This window comes from Sceloporus occidentalis, unplaced genomic scaffold, assembly GCF_023333645.1.
Source record: "Sceloporus occidentalis isolate IW3139 unplaced genomic scaffold, rSceOcc1.0.p SCAF_16, whole genome shotgun sequence".
Taxonomy (NCBI): domain Eukaryota; kingdom Metazoa; phylum Chordata; class Lepidosauria; order Squamata; family Phrynosomatidae; genus Sceloporus; species Sceloporus occidentalis.
This window is the reverse complement of record NW_028316996.1, coordinates 6825525-6841040: the sequence shown is the minus strand read 5'-3', so window position 1 is coordinate 6841040 and position 15516 is coordinate 6825525. Positions and strand designations below refer to the sequence as shown.

The 15516-nt window shown below is 41.6% G+C and overlaps 1 protein-coding gene across 1 annotated transcript in view; it reads right to left on the bottom strand.

Moving 5' to 3' along the window:
- Positions 1 to 11893, bottom strand: part of LOC149302976 (colorectal mutant cancer protein-like) — a 133241-nt gene extending 121348 nt beyond the window's left edge. The window contains exon 1 of the mRNA XM_089481729.1: positions 11760 to 11893. Within this exon, the coding sequence (XP_089337855.1) occupies positions 11760 to 11893 (134 nt within the window). The remainder of the gene's footprint in view (positions 1 to 11759) is intronic.
- Between the last annotated feature and the right edge of the window lie 3623 nt (positions 11894 to 15516).

Below are 15516 nucleotides of genomic sequence, written 5' to 3'. Positions count from 1 at the left end.
GAGGTTTGGGTGACAAAATGAGGAGAAGTTTACAAAATATGCTATCTTTGCCACATTGCTCAGCTTTCCTTATGTAAAATAAACATGTGTATTTGGACTAAATATTTCCAAAACAATTACACGGATTACAAAACAAATAGTAGCGGTTACAGGAAGTTTTAAGAAGCAAATTTAGTAGCGCTAAAAGCTAAAACAGTTCTCCCTTTAACCAAAAACAGCAGATGTGCTAATACTGCTCTAGAGTAAGCCGCTTAGTTCCCTGTACATACAAGCTAAATATAACTATGGATGAGGTCAGTGCCAAAAAAGTTATTAGAAATGGTGTGGATTTGTCGCATTTATATTATCTCCTATCCCAGATGCCCTGTACCTGCAAAGAGGTTCTGGGGAGAAAAGATAAAATATAGTTCCCCATTAAACATAATCTACCATGACAAACTAGGTCATCTTACTTAGTGCCTTGCCACAAGCCTCTTTAAAGCTGAATTCCAATTCCAGCCTAAGTACATTTCACCTCTTTAGTAACAGTTGATGCCGGGAGCTCTGTGTATTCTTTTTTATGGGAAAGTCTTCATTCAATCTACATTATTCCATGCACAGCCAGTCAACATTGGAAACAACCTCTTGGGTAGCAGATGACCGTACAGGGGCAAATCTAAAGCAATCCACATGCGAGTGCAAACACAGTCCACATGCAAGGGCAAGCACAGTCCAAGGGTCAGGACTGACAGCAAAAGTTTGGGGCTGATGAAAAAAGGCAAAAGGTCAATAATCTGGTTGAAGACACCAAGAGGAACAGGAGAAAGTACGGTAGGTCCAAACCCCTGGGAAAAGTAGAATTGCAAGCATTGGAGGAGGAGAACAACTAAGCAAAATACAGGCATCATGATGCAAGCTGTTATCAGTGATACATCCTGATTGCACAGGTGTGGCGTTGAGCTCTTTGAATTGGGCTTGACATTAACACATTTGTTCGTGGACATTACAACTTGGGATTGTACAGGACAGATCCAGCATTGGTGGAGGTTGAGACCCATGGTCCTGACATTTTAAAGTTGCTAGGATTGGTGGAAGAACAAACTCAAGGTAAAGGTTCCATGAGAGGCCACGTGCAGTTAACTTAATGGAAGGGCATATACCAAATCCTGTGTATAACTGCAGTGTGTATGATGGTACAATTTAGTACATGAAAAAACAGACAGCATTTACTTGTAGTAATAAATAAAAAAATACAAGGTTCATCAACAGTAAATCCGCTTAGAAAGACATGGCTTGATGTGGGTTGTAAAGTGTATGCTCAAGTGCAAATGCTTGAATACACAGCCATAACAGGGAAGACACGGATCACAGAGGTTCCAGGCTAGCTACAATCATTAATGTCATGAAAAGGTTGCTGTACAACCAAAAAACACTAAGAAGGAGATGCATAAAATGCAGTCACTCCCACAATGCTGACCATTAGCAATACTGGCGAGTTTGCAATATCACCAATAAAAAAAAATAAAACTTTTGTTGTTGTTGAATCTGCACGAACGTCCTACAGGTTTAGTAGGTTGTACGGGTAGGCACCAACATTGTTCATGGTGGACAATTTACTGATGTTCTACTATGGACCTTTACAAACCTTGCCATGGACACTGGTGTCCTTGGACAGACACTTTGTCTATCCCTGTTGTGTAAATTTCTGTCTCTTTGCACTTAAGGCGTGATTTATGATGGAGTTGCAAGCCCAAATGTCACCCACCAGCACAACATGTACTGCAAATTATAGATAACTACCACTAATGGATCAATCATCAATTAGGACATCATCTCCTCTTGTGAGAGAACAGTGAAAAACGCTTTCTCACTGATCTCTAAAATAATAAAACAAAGCTAAATAGCCGCTATGAAGCTGTAAATTAAATGCAGCTCTCACTAGCTACCCGTGTTTTACACACCAAAACATACAACCAGGGTAGCAGAATACTCCACCCGGGCCCATCACATACACACAGTAAAACATACTCCATCACTTTATCAATCACGCACATACCTTGCCTGGAGCTCTTTCTTATGGCTGCTTGTACAAGCGACCATGCTTTTACCACGGTGTTTTGTAAGGTCATGTTACGTGATCCCATTATGCTCTTACCTCGGCAAGTGGGCCGGTCCAAGTCGGCCTTGTTTGAAGAATTTTGGAAGAGCATGGGGCAATTGCTCCCAGAGCCAGGCTGTCCCTGTATCCAGTCCTAGTTGTGAAGGCCACCAAAGACACTTAGTAAGGCAGTATGAGAACTCCTGAGTTAGAGACTGGTGCCAACTCAATGTGGTTTACCTACAGGGAAGCCTTACACATGTTATCCGATAAGGCATGTCCCAGTACCAGAGTTATAGGAAACAAGCAGGTAAGTTTAATCTCACCTGACACATGGGAACCTTCAGAGCCGTGAAGGTAAACAATAATTATTAAAGAAAGTAGAATTAAAGAAAAAAAAACTTGGCAAACAATATAATCTGTACATTTGGGTTTTATCAGAATGAATGGATATGTTCCTCACCATCACCCTCCCATCCCCTAAAAGGAGGAGGAAAGGAAAAGCTCTGGGGGCCATCATTCCCAGGTATACTGATGGTTAAACAAAAAACAAACTGTCTGCGCTTCTCACCCTAATAAAGTTGGCAACAAATATTTAACATAATATAAATGAGAGGTTTTGGTTAAATGAATTGGCCAAAGCATAATTAAGCTCACCCGCCACATCAAGGCACACTCTCAATAGGGTGAGAACCAATGTTCCCTCTAATTTTTCTTAGGTGATGTGTGCAGAAAATTTCCCAGAGCCAAAATTTTGTGCGCACAATATGCTTCGGCAAACGTTAAATTTAAATTGTTATTCTATATTTTTGGAACAGCTCGCTCATGGTTAATAATACTACATTTTTGTGTGATAATGTAGTATTAGTTACACAACAGTATTACTTACTGTAATGTTTTTTTAAAGGTGAAATTCTCACTGCATAAGTAAATTATGAGCGGATCACGAGCGGAGGCTCCAGGCCGCATAAAGGATAAAAAAAAAATTGGGAAAAACTGTTGTGCGCAGGGGCGTACCTAGAGTATTTGGCACCTGGGGCGGATCCTGTACGTGGGACCCCCACACACACACTTTAAAACTGCATAGCTTCTATCGTTAGGCAAACAATGACAGGGGTACAGCATAACTGTTATCATTATTTACTAAGGCAGACATTGACGGTGGTACAACATAACCCCAATCACTATATACTGAGGCAGACATTGATGTGGTGTAGGCCTACCACTTTAGTGTCTGGCCTAGTATCTATATATACACACATATATATATATATATGTATTATATATTATATATACACTATATATATCTATATAGGGATGCACCGAAATGAAAATTCTGGACCTGAAAATTTTGCATTCATTTGACTGAAACTGAAAATGACCCCCCCCACACACCTTTAAAAACAAAAATAAAAAAACACTTATTAAAAGTAAAACCAAAATTAGACAAAAAAATCAATAACAATATATATATACACACATATATATATATATATATATATATATATATATGATTAACAGCAATCACACTCCCATCATGCCCAGGTTCTAGCATGTACTGGTTGCTTGGGCATGATAGGAGTGGGATTGCTGTTAATCATATATATATATATATATATATATATATATATATATATATATATATATATATATATATATATATATTGTTATCGAATTTTTCTGTCCAATTTTGGTGTGTTACTTACTTTTAATAAAGGTATGGTTAACGCACCAAAATTGGACAGAAAAATTCGATAACAATATATATATATATATATATATATATATTATATATATATATATATATCGAATTTTTCTGTCCAATTTTGGTGTGTTACTTACTTTTAATAAAGGTGTGGTTAACACACCAAAATTTAACAAAAAAAATATATAATTGCTACCAGCAATCTCACTCCTATCATGCCCAGGCAGCCAGTACATGCTGGAATCTGAGCATGATAGGAATATGATTACAGCCTCCCTATGCCATGCTATTCCCACACACACTTACACATCCATGCTATCACACACACACTCATTCACAAACATTCAGTTTAAACTACAACATAACACCCATCACTCTCACACACTTACTAATTCACTCTCACAGAGTGTTTTCTCTGTCACTTTTCCTCCTCTTCGTTCTTCCTCTTCTGTGTCCTCTCCTTCCGGTGCAGTAAAGACGGTGGGCGTGGCTTCAGTGCTGTGCGCGGGGATGTGACATCAAATCCCGACGCACAGCATCAGTTGCCGCCCGCATCGCAAGGGAGCAGGATCGGAGGTCCCTTGATTGATTTTAAGCCGGTTGGAGGGAGATCCTTGATCTCCCCAACCGAGCTTGCTCCTCTAGCGGTGGACATTACTGTCCGTCTCTGGAGGGGTGCTGTGCACACAACCGGTAGCGGACCGCCCCCCCCCCCCCTTCGGTACGCTACTGCTTGTGCGCACAATTTTTGTTCGTGTGCGCTCTCTCTGAAAGCTATGTGCGCGCGCACAAGGGCACAGCTTAGAGGGAACACTGGTGAGAACCTACTCTCACCTCCTACATAGTGGGCACACAAAGCAGTTTATACTGCTACCAAAACCTTTGTTTTTTGTATACGCTGTATACATTGTACAGCTGATACACTGTATTTGCACCATGCTCACACCAGTTTGGTAGGCCTCATTTTACACTTTTGTATTATTTGAGCCTGAGACTAGCTTAGCGCTCCGACTTTTTTTCTTTTCCCCGTTTGCACATACCGATGGTTAAACCCTGTCCTGTAGAACGTGTGTAGTGCTGTCAAAATAACTCCCTGGGGCCGACCCATGAAGACCCCAATTTTCTAACAATTCCACGATATGGGACAAGGATTAAAGATTTCCAACTGCTAGGCCTGGCTTCACTTCTACTGCAGCAGCACATCCTGTTATTTTAAAGAAGCTCTGCTCCACCCAACGAGCCTATGTTTGTGGCTCACTAGTATGTACGATCTTTGACAACATCTACAAGCAAGATTTTTTTTTTTTTTTATAATTTCAGTATCGTCGAAGGATTAACGAATCACATTGTGTTTCTTTAAAATTCTAAAAGATTATTCAGATGTATAAAATATTCAATAACATTATGCAGTAATGTATAGCCATTGATTTATTGGGCACTTAAAAGGTGAGGTCTTTCTTCTGGCATTCAAAAGAGTAAATGGCTAAAATATAAGAAAAACTATAAATGAAAAAAATAAAATCTGGGCGTAACAAAATAAAATAACATTCCAAAAGAACAGAAATCCACGTTACAAAGATAATTTTTTTGTCTTTCTTGCTTGATTGTACCCTTGACTGCACACCTATATACATGCAATAGTAACCAGCCTTAACTCTCGAAAATCCATCCAAACCCAAACAAACAGAGCGCCATGAGGGTAGCACATGAAAGCCTTTTCTATCACACTTCATCAAACAGGTTGAAAAGAACACAAGGGCAGGCACAAAACACAGCGGTGTTACACTGCTTTTGGGGAAAAGGAGCACTGAATAGCATGAAAAGATTTACTTCGATAAAACATGAATTATGAATAGCAGTCTGGTTTTAGAGTAGAGCTGTCATGTGTAAAGGACAGGTCACATAGCATTTGTATGGAAATGTATAGCTCAAAAACATAGGCTGAACCTTGTTTTACTTATTGGTGAAGACAGAACCTTTAGTGCACCCTAGATGGAGGTTAGAACTTAAATAGTGGGCTTTTACCTCTGCTAAAATGTTGACATTTTGTGAAAGTTCAGAAATACAAGTGGTATGATAAAGGAAATATTGTTTATTAAGAAGCATTGATCTAAATCACAGAACTTTTCATTTAAAAGGAAATGTCTGAAATATCCCAATATACTATAATTGCGATAAAAATATGAGTGTGAAACTCCCACTAACTTCAAAGGCATGCGAGAAAGCATTCTTGGGTACATTACCTTCCGCCGAAGAAGGCAGAGGAGGAGGAGGAAACTAGTGTAATTGGTGATGTCACGAATTGGTGGTATTGCGCAAGAAACAAATATAAAACCAATAGGCACATCTAGTCTTAGTTTTATCCATATCATAAGCATTCTTGAATTCCTTTTGATACAGAGCTCTAACTGCATTTTAATGAAGTTAGAAAGCACTCTTTGATGTGGCACACATTCCAAAAGGAATTTAATCAAAATGTACACAGGGAAATCTTGGTGCATAACAAAAAAAATGGAATATCCTTGGGCATTCATTTCTGCTAAATAGCAGATTAAGACTTCACAGATCAAAAAATGATTCTATTAAACTTGACCCAGATGCTTTTTCCCATCAGGTATCTTCGTTTCTATTCCGCAGGGGAATACTGAATATGCACAAGCTAGTTTAAAAGTGATGGGCACTTGTTCCTGGTTTTAATATAATTTTAATGTTTTTAATTTGAAATTATTAAGGAATATCAAGCAAGCTTTTGGAAAATATACATTTGCACCAATATGGAAGCTTTAATTTTGGAACTGAAAAGGTCATTGTTTTAGGCTGTGAAAAATGCAAACACAACACCGTCTTGCAGCCTCACCTGTCCGCAACGACTTACCATTTTGCATAGCAAAGCATAGTGTGAAAAATAAAATGCAGTTATGACCCCTTTTTCAAAGCGCTGGCAGCCTAGTTTGCCTTAAAAAACAGACACTAATAGATTGTTGCCATAGAACCTTAAAAACTTTGTGTTTCTATACTAAACCTTCAGAGAAATTCAAAAATGACAGGCCCACTAAATGTTGCTTGCGTCGCATACTAGAGATGTTAATCGAGCAGCACCTTTAACAAACATTGAAGGCACTAAGTTTGAGAGGCCATAAAGTAAAACGAATGATGTTTTCTCGGTGATTTTCCTGGAATGTATGTTTGAATGTGTGTACATCACGTATGAGGAGGAGGAGTTTTTCATAATTTTTTTAGGACATACAAACTTCTTAATTCTTTCACAAGATCTTGCTGGCTATTTTTTTTTCTGGTACCAAATAATGTTCGTCCTGTGATGATTGCTATCACCGGTGCCAAATGCTAAATACATACCACGTAATCTGGCACCACAGATGTATAAATATCAGGGAGGGAAAACACTAACTTCATGCTCTTGTAAATGGACATCTTTAAACAACGTCTAGAGGACACTGGATGATTATGGATTGAAATAGAAACTCGTTTTACATGCTCTAAGCTTATTTATTTAATGTGTCACCAATGAGAGCTTCACTTGAAGAGACTGAAGAACCGTGCATGTGTTCAGAAGTAAGGCACCTTGCCAGTGACTCAATATTCCAATAGTCAACTGCACAGCTGTTACAGTAACTAGCGATATTTGTGCAGGAAACACATACTACAGCCGGGATTTATCTAATACGTGAAAGAAACAGATTCAACCGGTGCGGAATACACGTTTCTCAAAAAGTTCTCAAAGGAGTCTGTTACTTTGTAACTGGAAAATAAAGATTTGCAATTGAGGCAGCTTCAGCCAATGAAAACCTGCAACACCATCTACAGACAACAACCATAAGCAGGGACGGGAAAAGAGTCTGTACATGGTCATCAGTAGGCAAATTTAGTATATAATTCAAAAAACATTGAGACACGTAACTGGAAACAGTCTGAAAGCAATTGGAATTTTCAAGGTGTGTTGGTTAATGGAAGACGTGAGCACGGTGAAGCCAACGACAATGGACTATAACCAGGGGACTAGTCCACAAGAGAACATCAGTAGTCAGGAACAGGGTGGGTCAAATCAGGGGATCAGACGACTGATAAACTGAATCAATAACCAAACGGGGTAGCTAGGAACAAGCAAGACATCAAACAGCAAAAAAAATCAGAAACAGGCTGAGAGCAAATCAGATAATCTGTAGTAGCCTTACAATGCCAACGTTAAAGGATAACCGGTTACCAGCCCAAGATAGATATGAGGAGGTCAGATCAACGGATCAGGAACAAGCAACATCAATGAGCAACCTACTGAGGCCACTGGGAGAGATTTTATACCTGAGCCAGGTAAGCAACACCCATGGAGAACGGACACCTGGCTCCCAATGCTGCCAGCAAGGATTGGTCTTTTGAACGCGCACCTCAGACCAACACCTTCACACATTGTAAAAAAAGAATGAACAGTTCTGGATTAGATAATAGGACATTTTCCTGTTGTAAATACAAGAGAAATACACAGAGGGAGTGTAACAGAAAAATACTTTTATGCTAAAGCCTTTAACTTACTCTTGGATAGCTGTAGTACACTGGAGAAAAATTTCTAGGGGGGTCAAAGAAGATTCCTGCGCACTGAAATCAACTAGAGGACTTTCCTTAACAGTTGGCTGCACGGAGCAGCATTCATGTTTGGTAAGGCTGTTTGTGGCAGAGACTGTCCCTTTAACATAGCGAGCTTTCAAGAGTAGTTCAGCTCTTGTAGAATAAGATCCTCATAATACTAAGGAAACCTGGTAAGTGAAAGTGAATAGCCCCAGTTTAAAGCATACACATACTGTTAAGTAACATAAGCTTTGGAATATTTGGATATATATTTTTCAGTAAAGTGTCTTCAACAAAAAAAAAAAAAGTCTGCAGCATACAAAAGCATAAATATATCAAGAAAACTCCATGAGATGAATCCACTTATCAGCTCGCGAAGGCCAAAGACATTACATCAGATGGACATTCCTAGTACTGGATAACATAAAACAGAGCTTTGGACGATGATCATACAACTCAAGTGGTTTGCAAAAATGTAGCAAAGCAGACCTTTGGCTAGTCCAGTTATTACTTCACATTTTGAATGCTATATAAATCTATCAAGCGATTACAAAAAAAAGACATGCAATTTCAAGACGCACAAATGCTTGACAGCTTCCTTATCTACATAAAAATTCAGACAAAGAAAAGCAAACTGTGTGTGGTAAGACAACATATAATCAAAGCTCGATTGCTTTTCCATATTCTTTATAAAAGAAAAAAAAACAACACAATGGTCTGAATTGTTAAGGGATGTTATGATGTAAATCTTCAATAGGCTGGAAAAAAAGTAACAAAAAGTAAAGACTAGTATTTTTCTACACCTAATAATTTGCATTTAACTGAAAAAAAGAAGAAAAGTTACTGTGTTTCACTATTCCCCCAAGTGAACATTTTTTCTTATTGATGCAGTCATGTTTCTACTGTCCTCCTTAAATCTTCACGTCAAAGCGGCTCTGCCCCCCTTACCACCTTCATAATCCCTAATATGATTTAAAAGAGCAGTAATGCAGATTTTTTCAGATAAAATATTTTACACATCTTTATCTTGGCGAATATAAAAAGGTGTCAAATATTTGACACTACAATTCCTTCGAAATGTCTACAGTGTGTTTTTCCTGTTTTAAGCAGTTAAATAGTTGTGTGGCGTTTTCCCTGGTATAGGGTGCTAGGCTGCCAATTCTAACGTGAAGATGCTAAATAAATATATATTTCCTATTTTGGCATCTTAACATCTTATGATTATAAATGTGGGATGTAAAGGTGAGAGGAATAGTCATCTGACGTGGTCAGCAAGGCAAAACAAATAACCCAAGGTCATTATTATTCCACAACACAGTTACAGGTGTTTTCTGCGGAATAGGTGACAGGCCGTATTAACTGAACACCCTATAAACACGCCAAGAAAATATATAATGATGTAAATAGAAGACATCAAGGGACTTCACACACGTGTGACGCTACAAAACCCCTTCTGGTGGCAAGTACCAAATGTAATGTATCTTTAGCCAAACTATTTCACCATGTGGGACAAAAGCCTAGATTGTGGCAGTCACAAACAAAATGAAACAATGATATTTCTAAAGGAACAATGCTCTACTGCACCAGACCTTATCCAGCGTATGGTGCACACTGGAAAGCTATAAATCATGAATTCTCTCTCTCGAGTGATGGATCCAACTATCACGCTCCAAGTACTGGTGGTACCCTAAGACCAACATCAAGAAAAGTTGTTTTTTTTTTATCATTCTCATAATTTAAATCTAAATGTTTACCTTGCAAATTATAGTTGTGGGGAAAAAGTATGTGAACCCTTTCCTATAGTTATGGATCAAAACCGCACAACGGTCAGACTGTGCCTCCTCCACACGCATAGTGTTGTGTGGGCCTAACAACTCAAGTTAGGTTTCATCTGTCCACAGAATATAATGCCAGTAGGGTTGTAGAACATCCAGCAATGGGCTTCCTCCATGGTGTCCTCCCATGAACATCATTCTTGTTCGTTAGTGTACGTATGGTTGACTAGTCACCAGTGATGTCTTTAGCTGACACTCTAGGATACTTCTTAACAGAGCATTTTGTGCCATGCTCTTGCAGGTCACCCTAAAGAGAGTAGCAACGGTGCTGAACAGTCCCAACAATTTTGTAACTTATGTCTTTAGAGATCTCTTTTGTCCGTGGCTCTGACCAATGTCTCTCCAATCTCATCTCGTTGACTGGACTCCATGTTAGCCAACTCCTGACTCCAATCAGCCTTTGAAGAAGTCATTAGCCTACAGGTTCACATGTTTTTTTCCACCCTACACAGTTTACATGGTGCAGAAATCCAGGCATTTCCAAAAGGTTTACATACAACTGTACATATACAATATATAGCATGTATTAATTACATCGGAAGGAACTCACTGAGAAATAGATTAAGACATAGCAGACCAAAGTGAAGAGATTCAATGGAATTTGTCGAATACAAAGTTTGGTTTTAGATCACGCAGAATCTTTCATTAAACAGAATACTAAAAATATAAATTCACAGCTTGACGCAACCGATGAAAGGTGACTTTCAGGTTGTTTTTTTTGTTTTGTTTTTTAAGTGAACATGCATGTTCAGAGTCCCAAAGCCGCCATACAAATGAAACAGACTTTCAATAACGGACTTTTTTATGCTTCCGGCTATGTATGGAAACTTATAAATAAACAAATCAGAATAAATAAACTTTCAGGCAAAACCCTCCAAATTCCAGCCGTAGGAGTGCGATGACTGTGCGGCACATAGACCGCAACCTATCAACAAACCAAAAATAATACTCTTTGTGCACAGACGGAACACTTTATAAAATGCAATATATGGTATTTTATTGTCATTTTTTGGTTTATCTTTTTTTTTTTTTGCTGACCCTTAATGTAACAGCGCTACGGAATCTGCTGGCGCTATATAAATAAACGTAACGTGCTTTCTCCGCAGGAGTGCACGTAGGGTTTCCTCTTGGCGATGGTGTCCTCGCTGTTACCCCATCTCTACTGGGGGATAACAGCAGTAACAGAGGGGTTATGCCCTGCCACAATGCGTTATAGGCCCCTTTTGGGGACTTGCCACCGGGGACACTGAATGGGGAAGCGGCTTCCAAGCTGTCACAGGCGCCCAACTCTCATCACACATATCTCGAGTAACTGCAGGGGAGTGGAGCCGCTGGGGCAGACTGGATGCCACTCTGTGGGGTGACCAAGCAGCGGGTGACACACGGCGCTCACCGCACGCCCTCGGCCCCTACTCCGCAGCCGGTCACTGGAGGTGGCGTGAAGGGGGCTGTAAGGAGGGTGGACCCCCAGGGCTGGCCCGCTTCACCCCCCGCAGCAAACTATTTATCCGGGACTTGGGAAGTTCTGCAGCCCATCCCCGCACCCAGGGGCTCCGCCGCTTACCTGCTGATATAACCGTCCCCGTCCCCGTCACAGGTCTGAAAAAGGCGCCTCATCCTCTCCTCCTCCCCGGTGCTCGAGGTGTCGCTGCTCCCGCTGCAACTAGTGCTCCCGTTCACTTCCACGGCAGCCGCCATGGTGAACGGCTGGGCTGCCAGAGACTGCCCACTGTGGGGAGCAGGAGCAGCCCGAAGCCAGCGGCGGACACGACCACCGACCCCCGCCCAGCAGCACTCCTCTTTCTCGGGCTGCCCCTCCCTCTGCGAGGCACTCACTCCCAGCACTCCTCCCCTGTGCAAGTCTACGACTCCCAGCACTCCTCCCCCGTGCAAACCCTGACTCCCAGCACTCCTCCCCTAGCACTCCTCCCCTGTACAAGTCTCTGACTCCCAGCACTCCTCCCCTGTGCAAGTCTCCGACTCCCAGCACTCCTCCCCGTGCAAACTCTAACTCCCAGCACTCCTCCCCTAGCACTCCTCCCCTGTGCAAGTCTCCAACTCCCAGCACTCCTCCCCTAGCACTCCTCCCCTGTGCAAGTCTCCAACTCCCAGCACTCCTCCCCGTGCAAACTCTGACTCCCAGCACTCCTCCCCTAGCACTCCTCCCCTCTGCAAGTCTCCGACTCCCAGCACTCCTCCCCTGGAGAGGGACGAGCTCTGTACACATCACGAATGCCCCACTGCCCCTCAGCTCGTGTCCAGTGTTGTTACGGGGACAAAGCTTTTTGCAAACTTTGTATAAATACAGGGACATAATAATGGTTTCATAGACACGTGCGCTGTCCATAAAATAGTTACGCAAATGTCAACAAAACACACATATGATAAAACATTTAACGTCCCGTATATACAACAGCATCCGTCCCACCGCAGCATGCGCTCCACCGCAACATCCATTCCACCGCAGCATGCGCTCCACCACAGCATTCATTCCACCGCAACATCCGCTCCACCGCAACATCCGTTCCACCGAAGCATGTGCTCCACCGCAACATCCCCTCCACCGCATCATCCCCTCCACCGCAACATCTGCTCCACCGCAGCATCCCCTCCACCGCATCATCCCCTCCACCGCAACATCCCCTCCACCGCATCATCCCCTCCACCGCAACATCCCCTCCACCGCAACATCCCCTCCACCGCATCATCCCCTCCACCACATCATCCGTTCCACCGCAACATCTGCTCCACCGCAGCATCCGTTCCACCGCAGCATCCGTTCCACCGCAGCATCCGTTCTGCCGCATCATACATTCCATGCGTTCGGATTGCCGGGTATGAGTGTATGACTGTGCCATAAAAGTCATAATAATGTGCATGGAAACAACATCAGTATGAACCAAATGGTATAAAAAACATTCTTCTTTGCAATGCTTTACTCTACACAGGTCGCAAATTCACCTAAAAAAACACCTCTGCTCTAAGCACACATTCTAATTCAAAAAAAGCCCTGCGTCTCCAATCCAGTGATCGGCCCCAGTGACGGCCCTGATGGTACGGTCTGTATTAGTGGTAGCTCTGCTTCCGTGGCTCATAGCTTGTGAGTGCGGCTTGACACGGATGTACAGGCCCACCATTGCTCACGCTAGTTTACAGGATGCATTTTGGTGTGTGTTATAGTGTGGGTGTAAGTATGTGTGTGCTAATGTGTATGTAACTGAGGGAGGGCATGAACAATGGCCTCAAAATTTCTCGGGACCCCTGGTACCCAAGTGAGTTTAAATATATTTATTACACAACTTTTTAAGTTTACATAACTAATAGAAAGCTTAGCTTTATTGGTGGCTGGTCCAATGCACATCCCCCAGCATTTCAGAGCTTGAAAATTAGGACTGTCCTGCTAAAAGAGGACAGTTGGATGGTATGCAGGTGTCATGAGAATTCATGAGAAGTCCCTCATGTCATGTGATTTGTTAACAGGATCAGAGGGTAACAGGAGAGTTGTGTGACCAATAGTGATGCCTTACCTGATATGGAAAAAAAAACAATTGTGCCAACCACCACACACTCATGCTGACACACACACTAACACTATTCACTAAGACACACACTCTAACACCATACAGTTACACACACATGCTACATCACTCTCTCACATAAAACTATACAGTAACCCACTGACTCCAACACCATACACTAACACATTCTCACGGTAGCGCCGTACACCTGAACATGCGCACACTCTCACTCTGACATCATCCATGCAGCTCACACAGATCTCCCCGACCTTCCATCACCACACTTGGAGCCCTGTCTTCAGTGCAGCTTGTACTCTCAGTGTGAGCTGCCGCTCTGCTGCTGCAGTACTGCGGGGTCATGTAAAGCACATTATGTGACCCTGTTGGGCGCCACAGCACTTGAGCGTACCCCTGCTGCTGAGCCACACTGCCAGCCCATTTAATGTTATGAAGGGCACACAGGTAGCTGTGCCCCAACATTCACTAAGCCGCTCCTTCAGATGAGGAACAGCTCCGAGTAGCGGGCCCTGGGTAGCACTTATAGCATTCCATAGGTCAGGTTGGTTAAAAGACACCAGGTTGTTTTTTTTTTGCGAATACAATTTTAAGTACAAATCCACATGAAACTAGTAAAAGTCTTGAAGTCACAGGCTTGTTTGTGCAAGTGCTGTATCAGGGTCCAAGTTTACCTTCAGTAAAAACCTTGGTCTGCTTCTGTTTTTGAGTGTGGTGTATTCCAGGTGAATGTAACTAACTCCTTAATGAAAGAAGAGCTAATGCATGAAGGAGGCTGCCAAAATAACTTGGCACCGATACAAATATATTACACAGAGTTTGAAGTATACAGGTTATAGAAGGGGCAGGAACTGCTTGGTAAAATAATGGGCAATTATCTTTCCCCTAGGCTACTAACCTTGGGAAAGGCACTGAATGGGAAACGTGTATAAGCACGCAATTATAACTACGCTCTCTTGGAGGTATGCTTTCACCATATGTTGCGTTCATTGACTTAGTGACCTTTCTCCAAAAACTCTTCACCGATTGGTCAGTTTTACAGTTTGCTTTTTTATATCAAAAAGAAGAATCATTCTGTTTTTGTAGAATCATTCTGGGGTTTTTTTTCCCTCCCCTACATTCTTCTTTATCCCTCCTGCCAACTCTTGTTACCGTAAAAGATTAAGCCTTAATAACAACCTTAAATTGTCTCAGATATAACCAATCACCTTCAAAATCACACCGCGAAGTGGCTTCAATCTGTTAAATTACAGCGCTTCTCACTTTTTTAGTGTGATAACAAAACCTGTAGGTTTCCTTTGCTTTCCAAAAAAAGAAAAGACAAGGCCATGAATCTCAAGGGGATTTAAATATAACGCAAGGACAAAGGGTACATATCAAGTGTGCTATATGAACAAGACATCCATTGAATAGTGGAATAGGCCATTAGGATACAGTTCACGTGTTGCTGACCAGCACATGTATGGGAAAAAATGGCTGACATATTCACCCTTCTTTAGGATGAAGATAGCCTTGTCCAAGTCAATGAAATGTTTATCTAAAGGCAATTCATGTTTGCGGTAATTCCAAGTGTTGTAACCTGCTCCTTTGAGACTATTGAGAAATCACAACTCCCATGATCCTCCAGCACCAATAACCTTAGCTTGGATGATAGGTATTGGAGTTTGTATAAAAGCATGAGATAGATAAGTTGCCTACATTCACTACTTATTTTATCTTCCTATTTATTACTGTTGAGATATAGTCTGAAAGTGCTCTCACAGTGCTATAGCCTATGTGATACATTGT